This window comes from Bison bison, unplaced genomic scaffold (genome assembly GCF_000754665.1).
Source record: "Bison bison bison isolate TAMUID 2011002044 unplaced genomic scaffold, Bison_UMD1.0 scf7180017864485, whole genome shotgun sequence".
Taxonomy (NCBI): domain Eukaryota; kingdom Metazoa; phylum Chordata; class Mammalia; order Artiodactyla; family Bovidae; genus Bison; species Bison bison.
This window is the reverse complement of record NW_011495045.1, coordinates 7907669-7930511: the sequence shown is the minus strand read 5'-3', so window position 1 is coordinate 7930511 and position 22843 is coordinate 7907669. Positions and strand designations below refer to the sequence as shown.

The window sequence follows — 22843 nt, the reverse complement described above, 5'->3', positions numbered from 1 at the left end:
GTCCGTCTAGTCAAGGCTATGGTTTTTCCTGTGGTCATGAATGGATGTGAGAGTTGGACTGTGAAGAAAAGTGAGTGCCGAAGAATTGATGCTTTTGAACTGTGGTGTTGGAGAAGACCCTTGAGAGTCCCTTGGACTGCAAGGAGATCCAACCAGTCCCTTCTGAAGGAGATCAGCCCTGGGATTTCTTTGGAAGGAATGATGCTAAAGCTGAAACTCTAGTACTTTGGCCACCTCATGCGAAGAGTTGACTCATTGGAAAAGACTCTGATGCTGGAAGGGATTGGGAGCAAGAGGAGAAGGGGACGACAGAGGATGGGATGGCTGGATGGCATCACTGACTCGATGGACCTGAGTCTGAGTGAACTCTGGGAGTTAGTGATGGACAGGGAGTCCTGGCATGCTGCAAATCATGGGGTCGCAAAGAGTCGGACATGTCTGAGCAACTGAACTGAACTGAACTGAAGTATTCATTCTTTATACTACTCTTTCCTCTAGAACTATTTAAGGGGGACTTGAAAAAATTTTAGACTTGAAGCAGAACAGAAATTCTGTAGTGAGGTTGTATTGAGATATTATTCAGTTACCTTGGAACCAGTTGCTCCAACTTCACCTTTAGGGCCTTCAAGACCTTTGTGTCCCTGAGAAGAAAAATATAAATTTGTATTTAACAGCTTTTTTGAGCCTCAGGCATGTAAAAGAAGAACCAAAAACAAGTTCACAGGAAGTGCCTTATGAAAATAGATTGCAAATGTAAAGTCGTTATTCAAAATGTTCCCAAATTCTCATCTCTTTTTTTGAAAGTCGTCTATTCAATGAAAATTAAAGTAGGGTTTCCCCTCTTTAAATAACATTTTCAATTTGCAGTGGGCTCATCTTTCAAATTTTTGTGACTTCATAGAAATTTAATGAATAGAAACGGAAAAATGTATGGTGGCCTTAGGGGAAACAAATGGTTATAGAATTTAGTTATAAAATATGGTTCACATCCAGGAGTGATTTTAAAAATACTTAATAACTAATACAGCACACGCATTCTAATCATAAGCTCAAACACTCAAAACAGAGGCCAGCCAATGTACACTGAGTGAATATCAACTATGCTTTTAGATAGATGTGTAGTTTCTATGTAAGTATGTACATAGCTAATAGTTGCATATTCATTATCTTGAGTTAAAGACAGAAGCATTCTACAGCCTTCTGTGTCTGAGTTGGACCCGAGTTGACTAGGCCCCTGTGATGCAGTGCACTTTATGGTATTAGGTAAATATTCCACTACGTAGTAGTTGCCTGTTTGCTTAAATAAATCTCATTAGACTGAAGCTGAGAGTCATGGACATTTCCCATTTATCACTACTTTCTTATTTATAGCACAGTATTCAGCACATTGTAAGGACTCAAAATACATTTGTTTATCGAATCAAATGAAATTCAAAGGAAATGTAAAAATGCATTGTGATTTTGGTAACTGACATCTACTGTAACCATAGCCAGTTAAGGGCAATTGACAAATTAAATTGTGAAGATTTTGAAGGTAATGCTCCCCAGACCTTACTCCATAAGCCAGGGTATCTAAAAGGATTACAGAGGATTGAACTTACTCGGTGACCCTTCAGGCCTGGAAGACCAGGAGCCCCAGGAAATCCTCGAGCTCCCTGTGCGGGGAAAAAAGAGAGAAGGCATTTCAGAGTCATTAACTGCATAAGGCACTTTCTTTTCCCAAAAAAAGATATTTGGTACATAGTTTTTTTTTTTTGCCAACAAACCTAAGAAAAAATAGGTGAAATATATTTTTATATGTCAAAATACATCTAGGTTATCAAAAATTTAGCAAGGCAAATGGAAACAAGTCTTACACAGACACATGGATTAATTCCAGGTATTGATTTGATGACATTTTTAAATTTTCAAATGATATTGCTGTGTTATAATTAGTAAAGAATAAAAATAAGAAAATAAGCCTTAATCTACATTCTCTGTGTCTAAATCAAGTAGGTCAAGGTATAGGAAAAATAATCAGGAAACTTAAGGAAAATTATGCTTCTCTTTTATATTGTGTTTTATTTGTGGTAGAATAATTAATGCATTTGTAGCAAATAAATATAATCTATTTTTTCTGGACTTCTAAATATTATCAGTAAATTATGATTAGAAAGATTATATTAAAATGTTATCAGAATTTTTTAATAAAATATTCAGGAGCAGCTTATGGATTTGTGATTGTTTAAAAAACTGAGAAAATGAAATATCCAACAGAAAAGAAAGTCAAGTAATACAAAGAGAATGGGTTGGTTCCTTGACTCAACTTCTTAATTTCTGTTAATTCTATGCATCCTTCACCTAACTGTATAAATTAAAAAAAAAAAACAAAAACAGAAATCAGACACTAAATCAAATCCAAAATGGCATGACTTTTTTGAAATGATGCTTGAAACTGTTTCTTCATACCCTCTTTAAATAGTTAAGGATCCAGTGACTTAATTACTCACTTATTCCAGCTGCCTACATTAAATAGGTTTTGTGTTGAAACCTATCTACTGCTACTGGTAGAGTAAGCACTTTGGTAGCACAGACTGACGCTATCAATTATTATTATCAATCCGCATATCCCTAACACTTAGCCTTCTGCCTTATTAGTAGGCATTCAAGAATAAAAACTGAATAAACAACTGAATAAAGAAATGGCTTCACATTCATCATCTTCTTCATTTTCTTGACACTCGTAGAGCTTTCCCTAAATCTTTCAAGGAACGTCTCTTGTGTTAGTACAATCTTACAGAGGCGGCAAAATCCTTCTGTTCTGTATTACCCTACCCTTTACTTAGTGTTAACTAAACGAACAAATAACTCAATAAACAAACTTTGTGTGATAAAAGCAAAGCAATAATTCTTCCATGACCTCTTTCAGGAAAAATGTCTCTGTAGTGTTTTGTAGGGGGTTATCACAGTAAGGGCACATCAAACCCTGCACTCTGAACACATTAAGTTCCACTAAAGCTCCTGTTTACACAGCCCTACTTAGAAATTCTTTCACTTCAAAAATGGCTTTTGAGTTTGGAATGGACTCCTGCCCTTTACTGAGATTCATCTCCCCACCATCCTGAGCAGAAACTCAGCATACATCCATCTAAGCCTATAGAGGAATTACTGAGCTATGCTATTTCAAATGATTAGTAAACTTTTGAGTTTTTGTGGTCTGCAAGGGAATTCTCATGTGATTACATATCTCTAATATAGCAAGAAAATAAACCAGATGTACTAGCGCTCATAAAACTTTTCTCGTTCTGCTGACCCAAGACTGTCATCACACCCCAATCACACATCGTTGCTCTGCACTTGCAGACTGCATCTGTGACATGCTGGCAGGGCGCCTTTCCTCCCCGCGGAGGGCCCACGCTGTGAGTAGGGGCAAGTGTGCAGCAGGGCGGGAGTTTCACGCCTGGATTGGTTCACACCAACATCTGTGCTAATGACTAAACCACCTGTCTTTGTCTGCAGGCTTTGTTTGCAGGCTGAGGAGGGAAGAAAGGAAAAAGAGAGGAGGGAGCTGCAGGCCTGGTTTTGTGTTCGAAACTAAATGATCCTTACAGTCCTGTGCTTAAATTCCCATAAAAGATCATTAGCATTTGTGTGTCCAAAAAATCCCTAGCATTGAACCTCATCAATTTTCATAAAGTAAATGGAAATAATTCAGTATTGTTGTATGTTTCTGGTGGTAGAAATATTAGGATATTATAGGAGATATAATAAGTAGGAAGTTGAATCAGTTCAGGGGATTCTGGACCAAGAGAAAGTCTAAGAGCAGGAATGTTAGAGCATTTATGCTTATTTATCATTTTCTAACTTTCCCACTGGCTCTGGAGCACATCCCAGGGGAGCACCTATCAAAGTAACATGAGTGAAGAAAGACAGGTGGGTTCACAGCAGCCAAGAGACCCAGATCTTGAATTCTGGTAGAGCTAGTTACTCTCCCTGTATTGAGTCAAGTGAGAAGAAAACAACTGTATTAGGACAGCTGGTGATTAATATATCTGGTTATAAGCTTTTAGGGGCCAGAACATCAATAAAGAATTTCAGTCAACATTAGGGTTTAGGGAACAGCCAAAGAGGCATCCTGTCCACAATTTATTGTTCCAGCATATAAAAAACAAATCAACAAACTTTTTAAAGCTGTCATTTTTGACATATGAATACCAAATCTTTTAAAAAACTAAAAATATCTTTAAAAGATAAATTAGGATCGAGATATTATGAAAGGTAAGTAAGTCAAGCTGGTGACTTATCTGAAAATTTGGTTATAATTCTCTAGCTCTGGGAGGGTCATTCATATGGTGCCAGTGCAAAGCTGGGAACTCAAATTAGCTCTCATCCTGGCAAAATGTCCTGTTTCACAATGACAGAAGGGAACGTATCTTGGTGACAGTGTCTACTACATGTGCAGGCCATGAATGGTGAGTTAGTTTTAAATGTTCTTCATTGTTTGAATTTTGTCTTTGTATTGTTGTATTGATCAGTATAAACTTACCGGAGATCCTGCAAATCCCACTTCACCAGGTTTTCCATTTCTACCAGGCTCACCCTTTATGGGAAAAAAAGCAAAGTGGAGGAAAGAGGGATTTAAAATTTTCTCTCCTGAGACTAAATGACAAATTAATCGCAGGTAAAAAGTCTTCCTTAGAAAGCTCACATCCAGTGGTCTAAGCAGGGTGAGAGCATAGCCCTACGCCTGAGGGCAGTGCATTATAGCACGTCAGTCTGTGGAGATTCCATTCGTTTATCCGAAGAAGAAATAAATATAAATTATACTGGTCTGACCTAGCTCTCCATTTTACTCAACATCAAAATTTGCACACACACACACACATACACACATGCCATGAAATTCTACATCAACATGCAGCACTGAAACAGTGCTTCTCAAAATAAATTTACCATTTATTTCTTGTGATAAAAAAAATTTAAGAACTACCAGAGATATTTTCTTTATGGCCAAATTCATTGTAATCCACTTAAATAAATCTCATGACACACAAAAAGAAAATATTTTCTTGGTTTAATGTCACATAGACATTAATGGCCTACCTAATAATTTTATCCTCAACTTTAGTGCAACTAACAGAGGAAGTCAGGAAAGCAAATCTGTTGTTATACACTGTTCTTAAATGTTCTTAAGAACACTGATCACATGTTCACATGCTCTTAATGTTAAAATCTGAAATTTAGGCTTAACTTTAAAAATTCAATTAAAGAAACAACTTTTTGAGCATTGGAGAGCAATACTGACACTATTCTGTGAACACATTTTAAAAAATCCATTTAATGAGGGCCTCATAATGATCTTCTGGGATCGAAGAAATGTGTTTTTCCTTAAGATCACTTCAAAAGCTCTGCCCACCAAATGTTGTTGCTGTTGTGACAGCAATTCTAGTATCCCACGGAGAAATCATAATGGAAAACCTAAGCAGGCAAAGATATAGTACCTAACAATACAATACCATCACAATTAAGAGCACGTTCAGATTTTATAAAATTCCATTCTGACCTCTCCTGTTTTTATTAAATTTAATGACAGTAAAAAGTAGGTGAATGAAATGGGAACCAATGAATAATATTCATGTTAATGTTGCAGCTCTTTCCTGGCCAAAATTTTGCAAATTTTGAAATTTGAAAAATTTCAAAGCAAAATGAAGAAAAGCAGCTTACATCTTCACCAGGTTTTCCAGGAGGGCCCTCTGGTCCTCGTGCACCAACTGGACCCTAATAACAAAATTAAACAAAAGGAAAGTAAGGATATTCACCTTTATTTAGCCATATCCATCAATGATACAATCCAAAATACCGTTGAAACAAATGAAAAATATCAGAGAAAACAACTTCATTAATATTCTGAAGTTTATGTTGTATCTTTCAGATTATGTGCTCAAAGGAAAAAAATTTAATTTCCCAGATGCACAAATCAGCACTTTCCACTGACCATATTCAAAGCCTCTGAATTTAAATACTCTGCCACAAGAAATATGTAGCTTAAGCACAGTCCATAACACAGGACTCCTGAACTGGACTAGAATATATTGCTACATGAAGAAAGAGGTGGTAACATAAACAACTCATGACATCATTGTAATGGTGGACTCACAGTACACTGGGTCTACATGCTTACTTGACATTTACCATTGGGCCAGGGTCACCAGGTTCACCAGGAGGTCCTGCTGGGCCAACACCACCCTAAAATCCAAAAAAAAAAAATTGTATAAAATTTATATATAATACACAAATTATATGAACAAATCAAAGAAAACACAATACTAAATCCTATACTGTCCACAGTACAGTGCAGTTGCTCAAAATGTTGACTCGACCACTCTCCAGCTATGACTCTGGATGAGTTGTTAATGCTTCATCTCTCCATATCGCATTTCCTAATCTGTGAAATGAGAATAATGTGGCGCCTACTTCAGTAAGCTGCTGTAACTCTTTGGGTAACTAGCGCATGTTGAGAGCCTAGAATAGTGCTGGCACAGGGTGTCGATGGTGGTAGTCATCTCCCTCTTCTCTTCCTCCTTCTTATCAGCTACATTTTCCATTCACAATGGCAGTACTGTAAAATAGCTTGGAGTAAAACTCCACACACATGGTAATGAAAATATGGCATGTTTGAGCTAGGAATTCTTCTCTCTCTCTCTTTAGAAAAAAACATGTTCTACAGCCTGTCAAATCACTACAAAAATTAAAATAGCTCTACATGAGTATTTTATTGGTATTTGAAAGGTTATAGAAGGAAAGTACAGAATTACATACTTTATAAAGATTTCATGGAGTGATCATTGTCACTGTTATTTCTAATAATACTGAGGTGATATTCTTCTATGACTTCATTTCATAGCTCCAGAGTTGGCACATAATTAATTATAAGGATTTTCACCATGACACGAGATAATGATCTGTTATTTTACAAACACAGGCACATAAAAATTCTTTGTATTGGAGGTCAGTCACATAAAGAAACAGGTGATAAAACTTCAGCATTATGAAAAATCTTTGAAAAACATATTGAATATATTTCTAAGTGAGTGAAAATTAATTGAATACAACCCATTCAGTGAGTATTGTTATTGTTCAGTTACTCAGTCGTGTCCGACTCTTTGCAACCCCATGGACTGCAGCATGCCAGGCTTCCCTGTCCTTCACCATCTCCCAGAGCTTGCTCAAACTCATGTCCATTGAGTTGGTGATGCTATCCAACCATCTGGTCCTCTGAGCATTACAATATGCAATTTAAAACCTAGCCAAAAGCAGTCATTTCCCAGAGAACTTATTTCTTTTTCTTTTTTTTTTTACAGTATGTGATTTAATTATAAAAAGACTTACCTGCTGCCCTTGTAAACCTTGAGGACCCCTTGGGCCAACAGGACCCTTAAAAACAAATGAGAAGAAAAGTTGCATAGTGTTCGTGACAATTAGTTCACAACTTTCAAAAATGTTGAATTCACTTTAGAATCTGGAAAAATGAATCTCTGACAGTGAAAAGGTGATGACATTGTCCTTCTGTATTCACCTGGAATACAGCTAAATTCAAAAAGATTAAAGCTTGGATAATGTTGGGATGATCTTATACACACATTCAGAGTCATGAAAAGAAATAAAAATGCCTGTGCACACCCAGTGTCTTGGGATGAGAACTCTCGCATACTGAAGGGGTGGTTTAATTGAAGCAGAATAACCAACAAAGAAAAATCTTGGCAAGCCTAAGTTGTTATCAAACTGTCTATTTAATTCTTCAGCTTCACAGTAAATAACTCATTATTTAAATGAGCACGTTGAATTAAAGGCTTATGAAACTATCAACAATAGCAACTGGATTATTTTAAATGTAAGTTTTAAATGATCTGGGGCACTGAGTTTTGTAGGTTATTTCTTTCTTTCATGACATACGTCTAAAGTATCCAAACAGACTTCCCCAATTTATTATGAAACGTTTACAATGTGACATAACAAAGGTAAGAAAAGGAAAATGCTATTTTTAAAAGTTGTTAGTAAATGTCTATGTAATTTTTTTTTAATGTCACACTTTAAAAAGTGAAAGCAATTAAATCAAAATCTAGTTTGTTCTTATGGTGAAAACGTAAATTTTTGTTTTGGATTGATCAGATTTTTAGATAGCAAGAAAATAAGAGCTTCATTTAAAAAAATAAACACACCTGTAACTTGAACTTCAAATGATTAAAAACATGTATTTCAGAAAAATATCCCCAGTTAATCATTGAATGAGACCATACTGCTACTGACTTAGAATGTGTATAATCAAACAATGTTTAAGTGACTTAAAATATATACCAACAATATTTAAATTACTCACTGGCCTTAAGGATAGGTGTGTGTGCTCAAACATTCCATTTTGTCTGACTATTTGCAGTCCCATGGACTGTAGCCCACCAGGCTCCTCTTTTCATGGGGTTCTCCAGGAAAGAATACTGGAGTGGGTTGCCATGCTCTCTTCCAGGAAATCTTTCCCACCCAGGAATCGACCCAAGGACTCTTACGTCTCCTGCAATAGCAGTCAGGTTCTTTACCACTAGCATTGCCTGGGAAGCCCAAAGGATAGGTAGAAGGGGTGTTTATCTATGCAGTCTGACTTAATATTGTCTGAAATGTCATTAATCTGGAATGCCTTTGAATTATATTATGAGCAAAAAAAGTATGGAAGAGTCACTTTGCAGAGAGTTAATTCATTTAATAAAATTACATTGCTCCAAATACCCAGGTTAAAGTAGAGAAAATGGGAATCTTTCCAGCTGTTGAAGAAATGCAAAAGAGAATGCTAATGGCCCAGTGAGTAAATTTTAGAGTTGTCGGCATAAGGCAATCAGAGAGTAAGTAAGGAAATAATATAAGGAAATAATACAAGGCAATAATACATTTTGCCAAATAACTTTCTAACAATACCATAAAACAGACTTTGCTTTGCTTTTTTTTAGTTTTTAGAAAGTACAGTTTTTGTTTTGGTGGTTATAAGTTAGGAAACTTATAACCTAACTTATAACTGTCTGAAAAATACAGACAGTCCTTTATTAATGAAGACAAATAACTTTGTACAGTTACAATGGAACACCACTGGGCTTTCAAATATTACACAGCAGAGTTTGATAAGTAAATTGAATGAATGGATGGATGGATATATTTTAAGAAGACACATGTTACTTCTTTACTAGCTAACTCAAACCTCTCTGCATAATGGTTTTTCCAAAGTACTTTGATTATCAATAAAATCTACACTTACCACGGATCCAGGCATCAGTCCTACTTGACTTCCAAGTCCAGACTTCTCATCTAACCCAGCCATCTGAGCTGAAAACGGCTGTTAAAGAAATGTGTTGACATTATTTCCACAGTAAAAGATATGTATCAACATAGTTTTTAAACTGAGAAGTGTAGGATCTCTGGGATTCTTAAAGAATGACTCTTTTGAGAATCATTGTAAACTTTTTTTTTTTTTTCATTGTAAACTTTTGACTTCAAAGCAAGGAAAAAGATTCAAGCTGTTTTCACTGTACCTGTTTTTGAGTGAACAATCTTCCTCATTATGTTGCTTCAAAATAACTACTGCAATGGGCCAAATGCCTGATACTTGATAAAAGCATGGATCATTCTGATAAGCATTTAGCCAGTCTAATCGATTTCAGGTTTGTCTCTTTATTCGCTTTCTTCCCATTGTTAGAGCATGCCAAACATCTGAACAAAACCTAAAGGTGCCTTTAAAACATTTCTCCTAAAGATTTTTCCATTATACCAGACTGCTTTACTTAGATGGTATTCTTTCTTTGTTAGTAGGCATTAAATTTTAACTGTATTTATATAAGTTGATTAAAATGTTATGATCTTTTTAATGAATCCTGGAATATTCCAAAATTGGTAACAGTTTTACCTTCTCTCCTTCACATCTAAAAATCTCTGGTAACCCAATTGACTAAAACTGTCCATTTTCATTCCAGGAGTTCTATCAATTTCCAGATTTTAATGGGAAAAGAAGATGTGTATTTTTAAAAAATAAATTGGCAATTCCTTCTACAATGAGTTGAAAAGCAAGTGTAAAAATTGTTGTAAAACAAAAATCACATTTCAGGGTTCCATACATTCCCTCATCGCACTTTGCAAGTTGCTCATAAATCTACTCAAAAGTCTGCCACTAAGACTTCAAAGAGGCAGGCATAGAAAGACATTTTATTTTACTTCTGGTAGGAAATTAACACTCAGAGACATAACCAGAATGCATTTTTGATGTCCACTCAGTAGCCCTTTTGCAAGCATCATCTGGATGTGTCATCCTTCCTTGGTGGGAGGACATGACACAGATTCTTTCAGCATTCTGAGCCAAGAGAACAAAAAAGGAGAGAGACGCATTTCTCTTTCCAGTTCACAGTGGGAACAATATTAGTGGCCCTTGCGAATCAACAGAAAGAACAAAATCCCAGTGCCCAGAACTGACATTAAGAAAGATAAACCATTTGAAGCAGCATCTTTAAAAAGTGATATTTTGAATTTTCCAACAATTCCCTGTGGATTTCCTAGTTTTGTTGTTATTCACAGCAGCACTGTGTTCACTTAGCTGCCCTTACAGCTAAAGACCAATATGTGAACTAACACAATTTAAGATCCTAATAATATACCAAAAACTTAATACATTATCTACAGAAGATTTTAAGCAATGCACACCACTCACCCTGCTCATGCCATCTGGTCCTGGGTGAGAGGGATGCCCAGGAGGTCCTGGGGCACCTGGCTGACCAGGAACACCTGGCTCTCCATCGATTCCCTGAGGACCACGAGGCCCCTGGAAAAGTAAGCCAGAAGAAATTAGAACCCGTTGCCAAATATGTACCTAGGAGAAAACAAAAGCCACAAACTTCTTGATGGAGTGAAGTGTTCATTATTTTTTGAAAAAGAGCAATCCAGCCACCCACAGTAATTTCATCAGCTACACCAAAACTGCAGACTTCAGCACTGGTCACAGCCTCTGCCGTCAGGAGAGGACACATTCTGGGTAGGAATTTTACTCTTGATGTGTTAAATTCCCAGTAATCAGCTTTGTTTTGGAATAATTATAAGAGTGTATTCAGTTTGTCAATATTCTAGAATAAGTTTCCTTACTTGTTTGAGTTTTGCTGTTTAAGGTTATTTAGTCGATTTCTAAATTCACTTAACTGTGTATGTTCCTGCTTAACTTTCCCCCACTTAAGAAAAGAACATTGTGGATCTTTGAACAGTGTTTGTGATTTTCATCTAATTTTTTAATGTTTTACATAGTTCCTGGCTCATAGTAGACACTCAGTATATGATTACTACATTTTCGCATTTCAGTTTCTTTACTCTAGTACTTGAAGTCTGATATACTTTATTTTCCCTACTACTCCCAAAGGTAGACCAGACCCATGAGAAGCAGAGGGAAAGGCATGGGGACGCAGCCAAGTCTAGTTCTCAAGGAAGTGAGCAATGAGTTACAGCTGCCAAATTCCACCCTCCTCCTAACCCACATTCTGAAGGCAGCTTGGGGAACAGCCACGTCCCCAGTTCTGGAAATGCTCCATCTCCTAACCTCATCATTCCCACAAGTCTTGTTAAGTATTTTCTAGCTTTTTAACACTGGAAATTCATAATAGGACCAAAGAAAGGAAAGGAAGGATCAAAGAACTCAAAACGCAATATGATTTTACTAATTAGAAGTAGGGATCAAAAAAATGTGTATATATATATGATGAGTTAAACAGTAAAGGAAGTTTACCATGCCTACACCTGAGACTATCTCTCAGCACACAATAAGCAAACATGAGCTGATACAGTGGAGGGAAGAAGCACAGAACAAGCAGAGTGGGGAGGAGAGGTGGCTTGCAGATGATGGTTTGGGGGAGGGTGGCATAAGAGCTATTCCGAAATTTAATTAATATGTATTCTCATATATTCAAACACTCCTGTTTGACATGTTTACTTCTTGGAGTAGTGGCATAATTAAGCAAATTTATCTATTCAAACAGAAGTAGATAACAGCCTGATAAAAACTCACATTTTGAAAACTGATTTCTCAGAAACTGACTACTCACTCTACTCTTTTTTCATTGTATTACATAATGGAGGCTAATTTTTCATTGCTGCCTAAGACTTCTAGATCATACAAATGTGACACCATGGTCTGGAAATGTATGCTGTCAATGGAGGCATATAAAACGTAGTAGCCTGAACTACTCAGACCACTATGTGTGGAAAACTTAATGTGTTTTTAAAATGTGAAATTGCTAATTAATAATCAGGTATCATTAATACAAAAAAATGAGCTAAAACATTCTTTCTGTTCCCAAAGAGATTTCCAAAGCAAAACCAAAAACTACATTTAGTGTCACTGGGAGTAGAGAGAGGTTTGGGTAATATTAATCCTCAAAAATTGGGTCCTTTCCCCAGCCCTCTGTGATTAAAAATCCTGTTTCAAAGTCTGCTCTGAAGACAGCCCACTTTTTCACTGACTTCATGATGCACTCTATGCCTCCATGATATCTCATCTAAATAGCCTACATGATCTACTTTTATACAAATTGAGGTTAAAATTAATAAAAATCTGTGAAAATCATCCAAAACTACGTGAGCATAAGCATGACTATAAATGAAAATAAGAAAAAAAGCCTATAATACGTGATATTTTACTGATAAATATTTAAAACAAAAACTATAACTGCAGAAGACATTAAAATACATATTTTCACATTTCCAGGTGTGACGAATCACAAAAGTTTTGAATCAAGGTAAGCATTCTCCCTATAATCATTCTTTCCCCTCCCCCAGGATACTTCACTGTCTCAGGAGACGATCCACAATAACAAGTACTTGTAGATTGTCACTAGGTGGCAACGTTTAAACATTCACAAATAGGAATAATAATGCCCCCAAATCAGAAAGAACTTTTTTCACTGATAGTTAGTAATATCACACACACCCACATTATGAAATGTGAGAGTTAGTAATAACTGGTATATTCTCCATTTTACAGATGAGGAAAGAGACCTATAGAGGTTAAGTGACAGGCGCGATTAGAACTCAGCACACCATTGATTGCCGTCCATCTCCTGACAGGTTGCTAGTTTGTCACTATGAAGTTACCAGGACAGTACACTTAAAACTAAGGATATGTGTGAGCGAGAATCGTGGTGATCACTGGCTAGTAAGGAGGGCTTCATGAGAGGATCTCTGTATCAGTAGTTCCCAATCTTGAGCAATTTGCTCCCCTCCCCACTGCCAGGGAACATTTAGCAGCACCAAGAGATTTGTTACAATTTGTTACATTTGTTACAATTGTATGGGGGGGGCAGGTGTTCCTACTGGCATCTAGAGGGTCGACACCAAGAATGCTGCCAAATTATCCTACAAAACACAAGGAATTATCTGTCCCCAAACATCAGTGGAAAAAACTCTAATACTGGGAAGGATTGGGGGCCGGAAGAGAAGGGGACGACAGAGGATGAGATGGCTGGATGGCATCACTGACTCAATGGACGTGAGTCTCAGTGAACTCCGGGAGTTGGTGATGGACAGGGAGGCCTGGCGTGCTGCGATTCATGGGGTCGCAAAGAGTCAGACACGACTGAGCGACTGAATTGAACCGAACTGAACTGAAACATCAGTGGTGTTAAGAGTGAGGAACTGCTCTATTTTATGAGCTTTCTGTAGCGTTCAATGGTAACAAAGGGGAGAAAAGTGGCATTCGTGATTGCACTACCAGCCTATGTCGCGGCATCCACAGCTTTTGTCCAGGTAAGGCTCTTAGGACCAGAGGTAAAACATTCAACCTGTAGGCATTTGTGACATCATGCCAGTATCTTGGAAAAAGTTGTGGTGGGAGTATTCACACTAGAGAAATCAGCAAAAGCTATAGGCATATTTTTTTCAAATAAATCAGTTACTAAACACTTGGCCATCACACCACTGCTTGCTAGGATTAAGAGAGGAACAGATTTCCTACTTGGGTATCTACCAGAACTGTCTTGCTCAATTCCAAATAAATAATTACTTCTCACTCATTTCAACACACACACACACACACACACACACACGCACTTCCCATTGATTATCTCAGACTAAACCAAGACAGGAAAGGGAGCTTATCACATACTAAGTCTAGAAGAGAAGAAAAAGGAAAGAGAATACTAAGAGGAGTGGGGAGTAGATTCATTGAACCCTAACAAGAAATTCTGTAATCCCAACCACGAGTTTCACAGCAGCTTCACCTACGCTTAGGACTCAGTTCTATCAATTATTCTGGGCACAAGTACATTGAGCCACAATGTTTCCTGCATGACCCCACCCTCCACCCAGCTGAAGTCATGTTCCACCTGCCTCTGTCATCCCAGACGTCTGGACAGACGTCCGAATATCCACCAACAGGGTTTCAGCTACCAGTGCTGGTGAGGCAGCATGGCAGAACACCATCGAAGAATGGGCTGTGAGATAATCGGAAACCAGCTTTACTGCCCACCTACATGGCTATGACCTGCTTCCTTGGGACCACTGCCATTTACCTGCATGCCTGCAAATACTTTCCATAACTTCAGCTGCAGTTTGGAAAAAGTACTGGCATCATCCCCTTCTTGGTAAAATGAGTAGAAGCGAAAAACAGTATCAAAGATGAAACCAGGGGCAAGGGTTCTTAGTAACATGATCTAGAATGTGTTTTTTTTTTTTTCCTTACTTATATATTTAAGGTGGTCTGTTGCTTCCTTGCTCATCTATTTTTCCCATTTAGATATGGATAAGTACATATTTGGAAGGTTAAAAACCCATAGAAAGTTACATCATAGTAGCTATCATCATTAGACAGAAAATTAAACAGCATAAATTTTTCAGATTGAAACATAGGATAATGATAGATTTATCTGAATCTATTTTTGATATACAAATTCATCTAAGTATTTGGTATTGATATATAAAAGACAAATTTTGAGGGTGAGATATAAAAAAGAAAAATGATTGCTATAATAGGACTTCTTAATAAGAGAAAACATTTAGCATGTATTATATAATAATCTCATGGCTTATCTCAAGAACATAGAGTTGATTATTTAAATTTAAAGATATTCCCTATGGTAATGAATTTGTTGATGTTTAAAATTACTTCTTTGATAGCTCTGCAGCAGCTGCCCAATGAAAAAGGCAGCATTACTTGGGAAATAAATTCATTACAGAACCACTTGAAAGAAAATTTTGTCCTCTAATAATTTCTTTTTCTTTTATCCAATTTGGTTATTCCTAGAGCAACCACAGATCACACAACTTGGGTGTTTTCTCTCAAGGATGCACTGTTGGCACGGTTTACTTCTGAAAACAATATGAGGTATTCATTATGTTTCCTTAGATTCTACTTTAATTTGACCTCATAAAGGACACATGGATATCATCTGTGTTATCTGAGAAGATCATAGGTAATCGTTAGCATGCAATGCTTTCCTCTGAATCAAGATCAATGCACAATCCCTTCATGACCTGAATTCTATGTCAGTTTAATAGAGGTGAGAAAGGAAAAGTGCCACTGGCTCTCTGCTGCATCCACGGAACTTGGCATCGATGGGCTTACTTGTTCAAGTTCACAAAAAGGGAGCTCCGCTGTCAACTTACAGGTTTTCCTTTGGGGCCTCTCTCTCCTCTCGGTCCTTGTGATCCTGGTGGTCCCTAAAACAGAAAATGGTGGTTATGTCTGTAAAACATGTATACTTCAGATAATTTTGCTTTAAAGGTTACTGATATAAGAAAACTGGAAAACAGAAATATCTATTTTAAAATTTCAGCTAAAGACTACAGAAAATAAAGCCATGTATGGATAAAAGTTCTGTGTAATCAGAAAGGCTGTTTATTTTCACAATGAAGCTTAAAGACTTGTAAAGAAGTACATATAACGTGGTACCCAATGAATTGTGTAAATTAGTTTGAACAATAATTGTAAATTTGCAATGATCATTTTTTTTTTGCTCTCTTGTCTTAGACACAAAAACTTACAATTCAAATTTTGAGAACTACATTATTGTCCAAGCTCCAAATTTTCGATTTCTCTGAAGAAAGGTATGAATTCATGTTGGTACACAATGCCCCAAACTATTGATCGCTATTCAAGTTGCTGATGAAAGCAATGGCAAAAAAAGCTTATTCTGCTCCTACCTTGTGTGCCTTCAAGTATCCAGTGTCATTTTTTAACTTTGCCTCGTCTCCACTGTACATTTAAAACCCACCAAGAATTTTCCAAATGGTAACTGCAACTGCAGTTATTTTTCCATTAAAATAACAAATGATTATTATATTTCAAAACTGGCATTTTGTGCCTATATCTTAAATTAACTTTTTTCCCCAGAAAATGGCAGTTGCCAGGAGAATTTTATTTCTCTTCAAAAGAGTTTCAACTGAGTTATAAAAATTTGATTGTGCATTTACTCAGTCCAAAGCACAATCTTTTGTTTAAAAGCAAATGCTTCAGAATGACTACAGCAGGTCTGTTGAAGTGTATCAGTATTTCACTTACATTGACCTAATGTGCTTTAAAATTTACAGGAGTGTGTGTGTGTGTGTGTGTGTGTGTGTGTGTGTGTGTTACTCATCTGGCTACCTGTGAATGCTACCACTAATCCAAACCTGAAATCGGTAGTCTTTTATGCTAAACCAGAAATATGCCATTCTGATGTATACCTTCTCAAACTCTACTGTAATATTTACTGTTATATCAATCTAATGCATATTAATATATTGTTATATAATGTAATATAAAATATTACAATAGAATATATCAGAAATATATCAATAATATCAAATTCTATTGATTTAATTTTAATAACAGATGGAATTAACAGTTTATTTCATGAAATAGATAAAAGTAGTCTATCCTTAATCATTGTCAACAAGACTAATATGCCCTAATTTCAATGAGTACAGTTAACCTAAATCAGATCAGATCAGTTCAGTCGCTCAGTCATGTCCGACTCTTTGCGACCCCATGAATCGCAGCACGCCAGGCCTCCCTGTCCATCACCAACTCCTGGAGTTCACTGAGACTCACGTCCATCGAGTAAGTGATGCCATCCAGCCATCTCATCCTCTGTCGTCCCCTTCTCCTCCTGCTCCCAATCCCTCCCAGCATCAGAGTCTTTTCCAATGAGTCAACTCTTCCCATGAGGTGGCCAAAGTACTGGAGTTTCAGCTTTAGCATCATTCCTTCCAAAGAAATCCCAGGGCTGATCTCCTTCAGAATGGACTGGTTGGATCTCCTTGCAGTCCAAGGGACTCTCAAGAGTCTTCTCCAACATCACAGTTCAAATGCATCAATTCTTCGGCGCTCAGCCTTCTTCACAGTCCAACTCTCACATCCATACATGACCACTGGAAAAACCATAGCCTTGACTAGACAGAACTTTGTTGGCAAAGTAATGTCTCTGCTTTTGAATATGCTATCTAGGTTGGTCATAACTTTCCTTCCAAGGAGTAAGCATCTTTTAATTTCATGGATGCAGTCACCATCTGCAGTGATTTTGGAGCCCAGAAAAATAAAGTCTGACACTGTTTCCACTGTTTTACCATCTATTTCCCATGAAGTGGTAGGGTTCATCAATTTCATTCACTGCTGCAAAGAAATGTTTAAGTCATTTCAAAACAAAATGTTTCAAGAAACCAAGCACATCATTGTTTTCTAATCTATTGTCTTTTCTTGGACATAATATCCATAAAGATTCAGCATCTCAAAGCACTTCAAGAATACCATGAATACTGGAGGCAACTACTTACTGCAGGTCCTGGACGTCCACGTATGCCTGTCACCTAAACAACAGAAGAGAGAACACAGAGACAGTTTCAAGAGTTTTAGAAGCTCAATAGTCAAATGGATAAGAAGAACAAAAGGCCCGGCTATTATTTTAGAACAAATGGATGTTAACAATTGGTGCCCGTTCCCTCCCCGACTTTCTTATAAGGCTAAGACATTAATTTAAATTCTAATACAAGGAGGCAGTACTGGTATAGTGATTAAGAGCCAATGCTGGATCCAGGAAACCTGCGTTCAAATCCCAACTCCAACCCTTACCAATTGTATGACCTTGAGCTAATTAATTATCCTCTCTGTATTTAAGATTCCTCTTCTGTAAAATGGTGATAATGATTATGAAATTAACTCCCTCTCAGAGTTGTTGTGAAGACAAACAAATAAATATGTAGGAAGTGCTTAATACAGTACCTTAGGCATTGTGCTTTTAAATGAACACAAACAATATGGATGGTTTCACCTTTTAGGTGATCTTTGTTAAAAACAAGACAATTTAAAAGCAAAGCAAAACTGCAAATATTGTCAAACAAATCAACATGCTCTACTTTTGTCTTAACAAAATGATAATTCCTTTAAAAGCAAGGAGAATAGTGAAGAACTTTCATCCTATATAATGATATACTTTATGATCATCTCCAAGTCTAAATAACTCTTAAGAACTCTATACACTATGGACTTTACATCATGATAATAACAACATACTTCCAAAAGTGTGGCACATTAAATCATGCCTCTCCATTTGGATGATATAGCTAAATATACTATAAAAATATACATCTTAATTATCACTTTATGTTCACATATGATATATTTAATTTTGTAAATCTTGATTTACACCTTTAGTCATGGGACAATAAATAAATAAAAGTCAGGAAAAATAAACATAAAATATCATATTAAATTAAGCATTGATTTATTTTATTTTGCTTGTTTTATACTAAAAGTTTGGTTATAAAATAATTAAATTCCCTATTTTTGAAAGTATGTATATAAGCAATAATATACAACGATGCTATAACTAAGTTTATCAAAGGTACATGAAAACGTATATACATGTATACTTACAACAGGTACTAATCCTGGTTCTCCCTTTTGTCCCTATAAAGTAAAAAAAAAAAATTCAATTAGCAAAATATAGTGGCTTATTGAGCATTAACATGTTATACCAAAATATTCCATGTAAACAATGGAAATTTGTAAGAAAGGTAAAAAATAAAATGAGAAAAAGGTTAACAATCAATTTTAGAATATTAGTCAGGTCTTATTCATGAAAAAAACACTACTTCTCTCAAAAACATGAAAATAAAATTAATCCACTGTGTGAAATGTGTAAAGTTTCCGTTCAGTTTTTACGGCAATCAGACCCAAAGAGATGATTAGAAATGCCACTGGTGGTACAGTGGATGGGAGTCCACCTGTCAATGCAGGGGACACAGGTTTGATCCCTGGCCCAGAAGGATCCTCCTGCCACGGAGCAACTAAGCTCGTGCACCGCAACTACTGAGCCCGCGAGCGGCAGCTACTGAGACTGAGCACCTCGAGCCCATGCTCTGCAGCAAGAAGCCACTGCAGTGAGACCGTGCACCTCAACTAGAGAGCAGCCCCACTTGCCGCAACCAGAGAAAAGCCAGTGTGCGGCAATGAAGACACAGCGCAACCAAAAATAACAAATAAGTATTTTTTTTAAAGAATAAGAAATATAATTAAAAACAAAGAAATGCTTGTGATTAAAAAATTTAAAGTCAAAGTACCACAGGAAAAACCACCCAAAGACTGAAAGCACAAAGGAAAATCCAGATATATGTATATATTTGAACTCTCACACTCATATTACATGCCATTTAGTTTTTAGTAACTTATCAGATGCCAATCCTAAAACACCTGCCATTGTTTTCTTTTTTATACTCATGGAAAAAAGTGAAGGTGAAAGTGAGGTCGCTCAGTCGTGTCCGACTCTTTGCGACCCCGTATACTGTAGCCTGCCAGGCTCCTCCGTCCATGGGATTCTCCAGGCAAGAATACTGGAGTGGGGTGCCATTTCCTTTTCCAGGGGATCTTCCCAACCCAGGGATCAAACCCAGGTCTCCCAGGTTGCAGGTAGACACTTTAACCTCTGAGCCCCCAGGGAAGCCCATGGAAGACTATGAGAAATAACAAGAGATATGTGATCGTCTTTTAAAGAAAAAAAGGAAAGAAAAGAAAAGACATAATGATATTAGGTAATTCTCAATATCTGAGGAAAACCTAGAAAAATTATTATTTGAACAGGAAAATAAAAAATAACAAAAGAAACTATCATAACTCAAAGTAAATAAAGCATAATTTGCTTTTATCTTTATCTTAACACCATCTTTGCATCTATATCTTAACACCACAGATATAGATGGAATTTCTTTTGATTCTTGGAACTTTAGATTTTCAAAAATTGTATTCTTATAGCATGATGTCAAGTATGTTGTTTAAATAACATTGGTTGAATTATATCTTTATATACCTCTACTGTGAACTCCCCCAGTGGCTCAGATGGTAAAGAATCTGACTGCAGTGTGGGAGACCCAGGTTCAATCCCTGGGTCGGGAAGATCCCCTGGAGAAAAGAATGGCAACCCACTCCAGTACTCTTGCCTGGAGAATTCCATGGACAGAGAAGCCTGGTGGGCTACAGTTCACGGGATCACAGAGAGTCGGACAAGACTGAGTGACTAATACACACATGCCTCTAATTCACTTGTATTATTTATTTCAGTATTTGTCTTCCAACAGATATTGGTCTCCCCAAGGTAATGATTATATACTTTATACTCTCAGTTGGGCACACAGAAGTTCTCAATAAAATTAATATAGTAATTATCATTAATACATTATAAAAATGCTTTTTCCCAGGTAATTATAGAGAATGAATGCATTAGGAATTATATCCAAACTATAGGAAAAACAAGGGTAATGAATTCTATTTTATTTAACTTCTCCTTTTCATATACACTGTCTTTACATTTGTTTATAAAAATAATAGGAGTTACTAGTAAGGAATTATGATAATAGAAAATAGAGAGATAAAGTATGTATCATAGTCAATCAGGAGATAATCACTGTTAACATTCTGACAATCTTAGTTTTTCATCATGTACCTGAGTTTTACCTAAACAATGCTTCAATATTTTACTTTTAGATTTTGTCTTCATTTAAAAAATTATTTTACAATCTGGATAGTCTTAATCATGGACTCAATGACAGAATAATACCCTGATCATACTTGCTGATTCTAACGCTGAGGTAGCTAATACTCAGGAAGTCAGGAATAAATTGAGAATTCAGAAGTATTGGAAATGGCTCTACAGAGACAGGAGCATGCCTCAAGGCAGAACACAAGAGACTGAAAAACACCCACGAAAAGACTAGAGGAAGAGGGGCCAACACATGGGAGCAGCAAAGCAGAAAAGCTTATCTCTGCATTCTCCCTCTGCTAACTTCTAGACTAGATCTTTCCATTTTTAACATGAAAGTAATACAAATTAACCTTTTAAGAGTTTAAAAAAACTTTCTTTGAAATGTCAAGAGAATTTTACTTCTTCGGAGAGGGTATGTAAATCTGTGTCTAATAAATAAAGGACTCTAGTGGCTCAGATGGTAAAGAATCCACCTGCAATGAGGGAGACCTGGGTTCGATCCCTGGGTTGGGAAGATCCCGTGGAGGAGGGCATGGCAGCCCACTCCAGTATTCATGGAGAATCCCACGAACCAAGGAGCCTGCAGGCCACAGTACATGGGGTCGCAGAGTTGGACACGACTAACTACGCACACACATACATGAGAATAATTCCTTTTTGGAACAAGTCTAGAAATATAAGTAAAAAGGGAGGAGAAATTATTTCAGCCAAAATTAGAAAAATGAGCCTTCTACTGTTCCACAATACTTGATATTGGGTTAAATGTTCTATAATCAAGTTTTGATAACAAATTTATCAAATGATTCTATGTATTTCTTATTTTGGAAATAAGTCAAAACTGGAAATATTTGTCACTTTTGTTAACATGAGCTTTGAATAAATCAATTTATGTGGAATGATAGCTTTACTAAATTTGATTCTCATACCCCTGGGAAACATAAAATTCAAGTATTCATGTTCAGATGAGAATTACAGTTTGGTTTTACTTCTCATCTGTTACTCATCACTTAATGCTACGTGGATATGCCTCATCACTTTTATAGGAGCCTTTACCACAGGAGGCAGTCACAGTTATTTTTCCCACCATCACGTCATCTGCATTATTTGCCTCCTACAGGATTTTAACAAAGGTTCAGTAATCATTTGGTGCTTAACATGAGTGAATGAATAAATTATAAATAAAAACCAATATTATATAAACCTAGCACAAAATGTGTTTATACAATATTGCTCTGCTCTCATATTTCTGATGACTTGATAATAAATGGCAGAGACATGAAGATAAGCACATAACTAGAATGTGTTAAAAACAGCTGCTTTGAGGATGTCCTTCTCCACGCTGTCTCACACCACCTTTGGAAAGAGGCAGTAAACTAGAGGAGATAGCCTGGCAATTGTCCCTCAGTAAACTGGATGATTACTAACCAAATTAAACTGATTACATCAAGGCAGATCTCATAGTCAATTCCTTTTTTATTTCACAGGTTGTTTATCTATTTACCTACTAATTCATCTATCTGTTTGCAGTCTATATTCAAACATTTAAGTTTCATAATTTTTTAGCTTTCAAATGTAAACCAAATGTGAGCTGGCATTTGCAGTCCTTCTCCTCTGATATATATTGACATATAAATTGCTTCACTGATATTTATGACAAATAAGATGAATTTACAGTATTGCCCTCTGAGCCAAAAATGTAAAAAGTGACCAGGACCTCCCCTTGATGACATCACTTTTACTTACCATGAAGGTCTTGCATTGCATTGTACAATCATTAATTTACTAAATTTCCATTGCATGCAAAGGCAAAGAATGTAAATTTGCTGTCTAATATCTGCCATGAAAAT

At 36.5% G+C, this 22843-nt stretch overlaps 1 protein-coding gene across 2 annotated transcripts in view; it reads right to left on the bottom strand.

The window, feature by feature from the left end:
* The window catches only part of COL5A2 (collagen, type V, alpha 2), a 160559-nt gene that overhangs the window by 52033 nt on the left and 85683 nt on the right, over window positions 1-22843 (bottom strand). For both annotated transcript variants that reach the window (XM_010862914.1, XM_010862915.1), the window contains exons 4-14: window positions 18896-18928; window positions 17797-17829; window positions 15649-15702; window positions 10718-10828; window positions 9278-9355; window positions 7369-7413; window positions 6172-6225; window positions 5704-5757; window positions 4526-4579; window positions 1602-1655; window positions 588-641 (exon numbers count right to left, since the gene is read on the bottom strand). In XM_010862914.1, coding sequence (XP_010861216.1) covers window positions 588-641; window positions 1602-1655; window positions 4526-4579; window positions 5704-5757; window positions 6172-6225; window positions 7369-7413; window positions 9278-9355; window positions 10718-10828; window positions 15649-15702; window positions 17797-17829; window positions 18896-18928 — 624 coding nt within the window. The remainder of the gene's footprint in view (window positions 1-587; window positions 642-1601; window positions 1656-4525; window positions 4580-5703; window positions 5758-6171; window positions 6226-7368; window positions 7414-9277; window positions 9356-10717; window positions 10829-15648; window positions 15703-17796; window positions 17830-18895; window positions 18929-22843) is intronic.